Source organism: Nematolebias whitei, chromosome 5 (assembly GCF_014905685.2).
Source record: "Nematolebias whitei isolate Nwh7 chromosome 5, NemWhi1, whole genome shotgun sequence".
Taxonomy (NCBI): domain Eukaryota; kingdom Metazoa; phylum Chordata; class Actinopteri; order Cyprinodontiformes; family Rivulidae; genus Nematolebias; species Nematolebias whitei.
The window spans coordinates 14,668,328-14,677,707 of NC_056502.1; the positions used below are offsets into that span (position 1 = coordinate 14,668,328).

Below are 9,380 nucleotides of genomic sequence, written 5' to 3' on the forward strand. Positions count from 1 at the left end.
ATAACCCAATTTTTGTCTGAGATCTGACAATTTCATTCATTCTGACATGAAAAATATTGAACACTACTATTTTCAGCCACTAGAGGGTCCTCGACTAATATGGCAAGCCAAGTTTCTCATTAATAGGTAAAAGTAGCTATTAATGAGACACTTGGCTTGCCATGCCAAGCCACCTTCATCTCGCTCTGGAACTCCTGGAGTAAACATCAAATCAGCTGCATTTCGTTGCGTCGCCCAGGCGAAACGTGTAACAAATGCGACGCGTCAGCAGACGCATAATAGGTGCAACTTATGCGGCTAAGCGACATTTATGTTTTTTTCCACTTGATTAGACATTTTTGGACTGATGCGACTTATACGGCGGTGCAACGTTTACGGAGGCAAGCACGGTAATCAAACTGAGAAAACACCTTCAATGGACCTACATAAACTTGCACACACTTTTTCTCATTTGTGAGCAAATCATCTTAAATGCATATTGAAAACAGGTGCAAATGAAAACAAGTATCTACAATTAAAGCCAAATTGAAAATTGAAATGATAAAAAAAAATCGAGTGCTACAAAACAAACAACTGCCTTGTGATTTAACTATAATTTGAAACATACACAAGACTATTTTTTTTTTTTTTATCAACACATTGTTTTGCAGCTTGAGAACTAAATTACGAGGTGAATTAAATATGCACATATTGTAATTGAATTGATTAGAACCACTTTTATAATATAATCTGCATTAGCTAGCCTTTCTGAATACTTTATTTACTGAACTCATTTGTCATATTAAGAGTTTCCCTTTAAGTTTCGCTTCTTACAAAAATGATTTAGAATTGAACAAAAATCCTTTAAAGATTTGCTACACTTCCTTTTCAAAACAAATTTTCATAAGAAATTTAAACCTCAAAATCATTTTTCCCTCACCTGTGTGCACCTAAGTTAACACAGCTAATTCCCAAGTTATAGCGACTGCGGACGAAACCTGGCTGCAGCTCCAAAGCTCTCCTGTAGGCGGCCACGGCCTCTTCTGAGCGGCTTCCGTTGGCCAATGTAGCTCCCAGCTTATTCCACAGAAGGTAGTCCTTCAGGGACCATGAGACAACAAGGGAAGAGCTAAAAACATGTTGACTGTATTGTGAAAATGGTAAAATTTCCGCGTTGACCTTTAAACTCACATGAGGAGTGACAGAAAGAGCAGCACTGAAGCAGTCCACGGCCTTGTCATACTCTCCACTGAGGTTGAAGAGAACCCCCAGACCACACTGCAGCTGAGGGTCTACCTGCGAGGGGTCAGAGTTGGCTGCATGCAGAAACAGGTTCTGGACATCATTAAACAAAGATCTGCTCAGGAAAAAAACAAAAACAGAAAAGCACAAAGAAAGACCCATTAAGGTATTGCTAGTATGAACTCAATCCAAATATTAATTTAAACCTAAAATCTCATATGTGAATCAAACTCACTCTGGCAACAACGACCCGAACCTCTCCTTTTCTTTTTCCCTGTCTCTGATAGTATCCTTTTGACGCTCCATCTCGTGCTGCTCCCACACAGAGCGGTATTTTGGATTGTGCTTCAGCCAGTCACGTAAAGTCTCACAGGCCTGCCTGTGCAGAGATTCATTAGTGAAGCTGACGGCCAACGCCATCAGGGCGGTCAGGTTGTCCTTCTTCAGCTCGATACACCTAATGAGAAAAGGTGACGGGGGGGAGTCACAAAAATAATGAATCTCTTACGATTAGTATCTGTCAAATATCTACCGTAATAAGGCACTGCTAAATTTTTTAAACAACAATATTTGACTGGTTATGTAGGAAGGGATGAAACTGGAAAATGTGATTTGAGACACAAAAATCTCAAGTAGAAAGTTATTATGCATTTAATATAACGAGCCAATATATAATAATGAAATCTGTCAGAGTGTTACAAATATTTTTTATCAAAAAAAGAAAATAAAAATCACCTCAACTAGCTCAGATAAAAATATCTATGCTGTCTCCTGCTGTTATAAAATATAGAACATTTTTGGCTCAAAAAAGAAGTTTAATTTTTTATTTTACAATGATTGCTTCTGACCTGCGGAGGGCGCTGATTGCTGCAAATTCCTGTTCATTCTCTGCCTGACAGGTTCCCAGATATTGCCAAGCCTGCAATTTAATTAGAATAAAAATAAATCGCAATATTTTATCTACATGTAATCACTTCTTCATCGTTTGAAATAAAAACCAATAGATTATGCAATATTTAACCTGTCAGGGTAAAAAAAAAAAAAAGCTTTAAGAAAAAGCTTTAAAAAAAATTAAAGCACATACTTTTTTGCACGATATTTAACTTAATACCAGGTAATCAAAGATGTTAAACACGCTGTATGGTTCTCACCAGTTGGTTGTTCGGTTCCTTCTGCACGGCACTTTCAAAAAACCGTACAGCTCCAGGAATGTCCCCCGCCTCCATCCTCTTCAATCCTTCTGAAAACGGATCCGGATGGGATAAGTAGGGGTTCTCCTCTTCAAACTGATACCCCTGCAATGGATGGATAAAAAAATAAAGAAACTGAAGACACTAGAAAACCTCCGAACACAGAAAATGATGATTTTCTTCAGATACTGGTTGCCCTGAGCAGCTACCTTGTCATAAGAAGAGCTGAGCAGCTGATCGTAGTCCGACAGCCAGGGATGGCTCTCTGCATCTCTCTTGGCCATCTCCTCCCACTCCTGCTGCAGCTTCTCCCAGAAATCCACATCACTCTGTCAAAATGAAATACAAACTTTTACTCACCGTTTTCCTTGCCTCATTCTGCATTAGAGACATGCTTGACTTTTTGTCCTATTTTACCTGTTGCTCTTAAACCTAACAGAACACATTTTTTTTTAAATCACTACACTTCAGATGAAAACTCTGCCTTTTGGTTGGAGGTTTCTTCTAATTTGTCTTACCTCCACTGCAGCTTTGGCTTGCTGGAAATCCGGTCCAGGTGCGGTGAACTCGTCCACCCAGGCTTCAGCGGACTCCTCTGACACCTGAATAGCAATGAAGAGCAACGACAATGGTTGTTGTGAGTCTGCATGTGCTGCCTAAGAAAACTTATGACCATGAAAGATGGTGACATTGAAAACAGGAAAAATGAAGCAGGAAGTTAATGTAAAGGAAGCAAAGATGAGAGAAGAACATAAAAAGGTAATTTGCTACAACTTGATTTCTTTCTTCCTATTTTTTTGTAGTAAGACAGAAAAAAAAACTCAACAGCAAAGTCACTGATAGCATCTTTAATCTATACATAAGATAAAAATCTGCATACAGTAGTAAGTTTTACCATTAAACTAACTTAAAAAAACCTACTGCTGCCACGACCACAAAGGTCCTACCTGCCTGACGACTTTGGCCCACTGCTCTGCTTGTTTAGCTTTAACTTTCTCAATTTGTTGATTCGTCTCTGGAGGCTCCAAGGGAAGAGTCCCTCCCCCCGTCTCCGTCAGGAACTACGGTGGGAGGCGAGGAGGAGTGGCAAAAATGGAGCAATGTTTTTTAGGAGCAGGAAGCAGTTGGTGGGAAGGTTTTGATTTGGAGGGTTGGGTGGAAGAAGCATAGTTTGAAGTAGAATAGGTATAAAATTAAATGAAGTTTGTTATTTGAGGGAATGGCGAGCCAGGAGTTTGAGGGCAGGTCAAAAAATGGGAACAGCAAATGTTAAAGTTAGAAACCATGGAACTACGTTCATCAGTCAGAACAAAAACAGAGCTGAGAGTGACTCTGAACAATATGGAAGACCCTGTTTTTCAACCAAGAACAGGAAAACACAAATAAGAATAAATGGGAGAATAACAAGCGATAATAACTGAGATGATTAAATTTTGATAAATAAGGAACACATTTACAAAGATATGATTAAAGAATATATTAATACTTCGTATGAATAAGCGCTCGCTTCTGAAAGACTAACCTAAATACAGTTACTGGTAAAAAATCAAGAACCAATAAAGTGTACAGAAACTATTTTACTTATGTTATCATATTTTCCCCCTAATAACTGTCTAAGGGGTCTTAATGATAATCTTGTTTAAAGAGTTTTCTCTTAAATTAACAAGAGCAGAGCATTTTGAACTTTTCCATAAAAAAAAAATGGTATTGCCTAAAAGAAATCTTCCAGCTTCAACATTTTAAAGTTTAAACATAGTTTGTTGAACAAAAAAAATGAGAAAAGTATTTAAAAATGAGCATGTAGAGTTGAACACCATTAGTAAATATTCTGACACGTAAGGAAAAAAACATCTTAAATTAATTAGATACAAAAAAAACTAAAAAATAAATATTACTGACTATATTATTTATGGGATGACATGAACCTTATTAGACAACATTTTCAGATGCCAACTCCAAACTCTTAAACAACACAAAGTAAAAAAAATTTTTGTACTAGCAGTACTTATCAGTTCAGTTTTATCCAGATTTATTTTCAGAGTAACTACTTGCCTGGTTTTAATTTAATCTACAGTTTGTGATTTTTCTATTGAACTATTTTTGCTCGTCTTGCTAGATTCTGCACAGTTTTCCAGCCTTATGATTTTGGCAGGAAAATCAGATAAAACCTAAAATTTGTCTTTGACTGTTTAACACCTGAAATTACAACTAGAGTAAAAGCCAGACTAGAGAAAACCCTGAAACAACCAGAGCTTGGCTGCAGGCATGAGGAACTCAACGAACATGAAGACAAGTTGCAGAACAAATCTGTTCTGCAGCCCTGAGATTCATATTACTGAGACTGTGGCTCTGTTTGGGTACATTTGTGGAAAATGTTACGCTGCGTCAGATACTGGGGTGATGAGTCACGAGGCAGAGCCTACGCTGTGCAAAAAATTAAAATAAAAGAACCAATTCGCTCCCCCAATATACTGGGTTCCTGGCTGAAACCATCCCCTCTTCAGTGGGCTGTGACTCATACCTGGTTGAGGTTGGAGGCCCAGTTCTGAGCCTCCTCGGCCTGAACTTTATCTTTGAGCTGTTTGTCTGTTCTGCTCTCCACTGTCACACTGCCCTCGCCAATCTGCCTAACGAATCGCAGGAACTACACAACAATAAAAAATAAAAAAAAAACGACAACAAAAATGTGTTTATCATCACTAACTGGTCATATGTTGCTATTATGCAGCTAATTTCATAAGAAACCCTGACAAAAACCTTAAAAAACAAACACCAGGAAACCTGAGTAATCATAGTTCTACAATTTTAAAGATTTACTTTATGGAAATATTAAAGACAAAGAAAAAGAATATGGTGAAAGATATGCAAAAAGGATTGATGCATGGTGCAAATATGACCTAGGACTGACTGGGAGACATGCTGCTCACCTCTGTGTTTTGTAACTTAGGGTCATCAACCTTCGAGACGAGCTCATTGGCCGTTTGCCTCAGCTCATCTTCAGGCTGATACTCCTTTGTCCTGTCAGATTGAATACAAAGCACTAACGTGACACTGGGCTGAGGTTAAAGCTGAAGCAAAAGTTCCGTTTTCTTGTGGTTCTGCAGGCTGGAATAAATTAATTCAAGCTGAAAGCAGTGCTCTGCCTTTTGTTTGATGCCAGCGAAGACCAAGGCCAGTTTTCTTTACACGAGCTTTCACTCTTGCTCAAATGCAAGAGCTTTTATCTAGATAAACTCAACATAACAATAAAAATACAGATGAGGTTAAGTCATAAAAAATGATAATCGGTTTGACGTATTTATTCAACGAGAGGATTTTCAAGGTTTAACTTTGCATTCAGGTCTAACTTTAGCTTTTTTTTTGTGCTTCTCTTCTCTTTTACACCTCGACAAGTGTTGCGCCTGTGCTGCAGTTTATTAACGTTTATAAAATGTGTAAACGCTATTCATTATTTATCAGCGTATTTTCAGAGCATACGCTGCTCCCACCATTCACTCTCCTTGTCTCCAAGGTCCCCCAGCCACAGCTTCTCCTCAGATTGCTCCAGATATTCCTCTGCCCAGCGACCAGGGTCTGGAGTAAAGAGAGGGAATCGGTCAGCAGAGCAAAAGCTAAAAAAATACTGTACATTAAAAAAGAAATTTGTTCTAAACGCTGAGCTCATTTAAAAACAGAAGATAAACATCACAGCTCTGAGTATCCGGTGTGAGAGAAGGACTGACACGAACTCGAATTACCTGCGGCCTCAGCGATAAATTCTCTCGTCCAATCAGCATCTGCTGCATCGCCAAGAGCATTTAGTCCTGATGTGGCAGCAGAGTCAGAACCCGAGAGGAACTCGGCTGCCCAGTCACCCGAGAGGGCCAGCGCTGCCACATCTGGAGCTGCGACATGAAAACATTTATGCCTAGTCAAAACCGTTTGTGCATAATTTAAACCAAGCCTATAGAAAATACTTCAAACTGGGATGTAAAACTGATAAATAAGTACAAATGATGGAATACCTCGTTGTGGAGCTTGTCTGTAGCTCTGCTGGTCAATCTGCTGCATTTCCTCCAGTAGCTGACCCATGTCAAAGGTGTGTGGGGGTCGCGGTGGTGCCTGAAGGAACTCATTTACAAGCTGAAGCCAAAACACAACAATATTATTACAGCTAAAGGTGACCATTTTAAAAGCTATGTTCAGAATTTATATAAAATTCTTGTTTTCTTCTTCTTTCAGCTGCTCCTTCCTCAGGAGTCACCACAACAAACTAACTCGCACAAAGACTTGGCAATTGATTTTACACCGGATGTCCTTCTTGATGCTACCACAGCCCTCGGTGTGGAGCAGAGAGCTGCCGTCTAGAGCGCCAGGAGCAGAAGGCAGTTAAGAGCCTTGCTCAAAGGCCCAGAGTGGGTCAAACGAGGATGGAGGCAGGTGTGGATACCACACCTTTCCCACCCACATTTTGATGTTGTCAGTCTGGGGATTGAACCGATGACCTTTCAATCACAGGATTGCCTTTTCTAATCTCTGTACAACCACTCCCCCAGAATTTATATACTAATACCTGGGATAAATCTCATTAAGAAAGTATTCTAATAACTGATAGAAAACAAAACAACACTGACCTCTTCTTCTGTTGCTATTTCGATGGGTGTGGGAGCAATCTGATAAAATAAAGGTAAAAATAATAGAGCCAGCGGGTGATTAAATGATTATTTAAAAAATTTTAAAAAATTTAATCTATTACAATGAGCTACTCACTGTTGGTGTTGAGCGATGCCGCCAAGCTCCCTCTTCTTTGGTCATGTGACTGGTCAACTTCATGAGAGGATTGGCTCCCCCACATTCTGCCTCCACCAACTCCCGCATCGCCATGGCAACACAAGGACGAGGCAAACCCGACCACCCCACCTAAAAGCTAAGAAGAGAATGAAAAGATGCAGCGCTAAGTTTGACTAATTTTAAAACTTAAACAACATCGAGGTTCTCTTCCTGTGCTGCCGTTTTCTTTTTGTATCTGATAAAAACAACAGTTTCACATTAACAACAAACAACACACAAAATGAACTGTTTTTAACATTTAACAGTTTCTGATACACTCCTGCTTCGGTAGATTCATTCAACACCAATCTGCAGTGCACGTGTTTCAAATAATAAAATAAAAAAAATGCCTACACTAAATAGTTTCCACACTATAAATCCAAGACGTCTTTCCACAGCAAAAGGAAAGTTATCTGGTCTGCAGATGTCTCAGTGCTCACAAACAATCGGTAGCAAGTGCGGTTAATCTCATAAAACGGCACGTAATCAATCACTAATTCAAACAGTTACCAAAAAATGTCATGACTGCACTTTTTGGTATCAAGGATTAAGATTTTGACATATCATTTTAAAGAAGGTAAAATGCTCAATAGAGTATAGCCAGACATAAATGAGAATCTATCGGATCACCGCAAACCAAAATGATAAAAATTTGCACAACTGTCAGACAAAATTCTCTGTAACATCTCATTTTATAACTACAAAGCACAAAAACAAACATTTAGATTTACTGCATGCAATTATTGTTAATGTTTTCTAATAACTGAAAAAAAAAAAAACTATTTAACAAATGAGCCAGAAAAGTGACATTTGGAAATTTCTATGCAGCATCAACAAATTCAGACTCCATCTGCTGTTTTTAATTTCACCTTCTAACTTTAAGTGAACCGTAAATACTGAGGACATCAAGGAGGCCCAGAAGGGACTTGAATATTTTCTGCATATTTCACTTAACCTGTCCAGTAAATTCAGATTATTTTAGCTTTTAATGTCATGGCAAAAACAACATTAGCATGTTTAAAAACAAAAATTACTGAGTGCAATTAGTATTTTATGAACAGATGAAAAGTTACAAATACAAGCCAAATTAATTGGTTATATGTTATTCACTCACCTGAATCTCCAAAACTATGGTAATGCCGTTTCAGTTTAGAAATGGTTTAACATAAAGCCTTCTGTCTGCTGTCCTTGCTGATATGCAGCTCCATGCATGAACATCCGACCAAATGTTACATTTGCTGACCTATTCAAAATCTCTCTAACCTCCCTCCCTGGAGGGACTTGCAACAATGACCATTTCAATAATGAAAACGAGAAGAAATTTAATTCCCTGTCTGTTCAAATCTACTCTATAGTAGAACAACTAATTGTATTCACCTAAAAAGAACTATTACACAACCCACAGCATGCAGGTGGACTGCTCATTTCTCTCATTGCAGCATGTAGACTGATTCACACACAGCTGCTACATTATGATTAGGGTCAAAGTAAGAGGATTAGACAAAGATTAATAGACATTATCATAGATAGGACACTGTGACACTTGTTTACACACATACATTTCCACGGTTCACTATGAAGAAAGGCTGTGATATTTATTAAAGGTGTCCTATGTTTTACAGCAAAAAAAAAATAACCCGAAAACAAGTCATATCAAGGGTTTAACGTACACCTGTCAGTCAGCGTTCAGGTACCACGACCCTCACGCTAGCCGTGGCTACAAACAGCAACATTAGCTTCGTTATCTTCTCATGCAACATATAAGCTCATTAAACAAACGAAAAACGGAAAAATAAACAATTAACGAACGCTCGGCTGTTAAAACTAGTGTTCTGGGTGTTGGTTGGCGAGCTATCAGCACAGGACCAGGGCACAGAGATCATTCCTGTAGCGAGTACCCAGAGGAGTGCGATTAGACGGGTAGCATGATGTTCATCTCACCGCCGAGAGCTCCTCCTGATGTGGCTGAACAGTCCCTCTGCTCCGGTCTGTGTTTCTGTGTCCTCCCCGGCTCCCGTTTCTGCAACCGAGTTGGAACAAAGCTATCCCGAAAGCGTCCAACACCGACCGCCGAGTTCTATTTACCTTCTTCCTCCATGACCCAACACAAAACCCTTTGAACCGCTTGAAACAGCCTAGTAACGTTACGCTGGCTACGTA

At 39.1% G+C, this 9,380-nt stretch overlaps 1 protein-coding gene across 1 annotated transcript; it reads right to left on the minus strand.

The window, feature by feature from the left end:
* Nucleotides 1-915: 915 nt before the first annotated feature.
* Nucleotides 916-9,380, minus strand: pex5 (peroxisomal biogenesis factor 5). Its single transcript, XM_037676210.1, has 15 exons — nt 9,162-9,380; nt 7,161-7,317; nt 7,025-7,063; nt 6,416-6,533; nt 6,149-6,295; nt 5,900-5,984; nt 5,339-5,429; nt 4,933-5,055; nt 2,930-3,013; nt 2,621-2,740; nt 2,373-2,516; nt 2,070-2,140; nt 1,457-1,678; nt 1,171-1,336; nt 916-1,077 (listed from the first exon to the last, which is right to left on the minus strand). The coding sequence occupies exons 2-15, from the start codon at nt 7,272-7,274 to the stop codon at nt 916-918; spliced, it is 1,686 nt and encodes a 561-aa protein (XP_037532138.1). The 5' UTR covers nt 7,275-7,317; nt 9,162-9,380.

Bases quoted from the DNA above. Each gene is read 5' to 3' on its own strand.
- pex5 (XM_037676210.1), bottom strand. From the start codon at position 7,274: ATGGCGATGCGGGAGTTGGTGGAGGCAGAATGTGGGGGAGCCAATCCT. The intron at 3,014-4,932 runs GTATGAGTCACA...ATTGCTATTCAG, and splicing joins GGGCCTCCAACCTCAACCAG to GTGTCAGAGGAGTCCGCTGA. The intron at 2,741-2,929 runs GTAAGACAAATT...TCATTTTGACAG, and splicing joins AAGCCAAAGCTGCAGTGGAG to AGTGATGTGGATTTCTGGGA.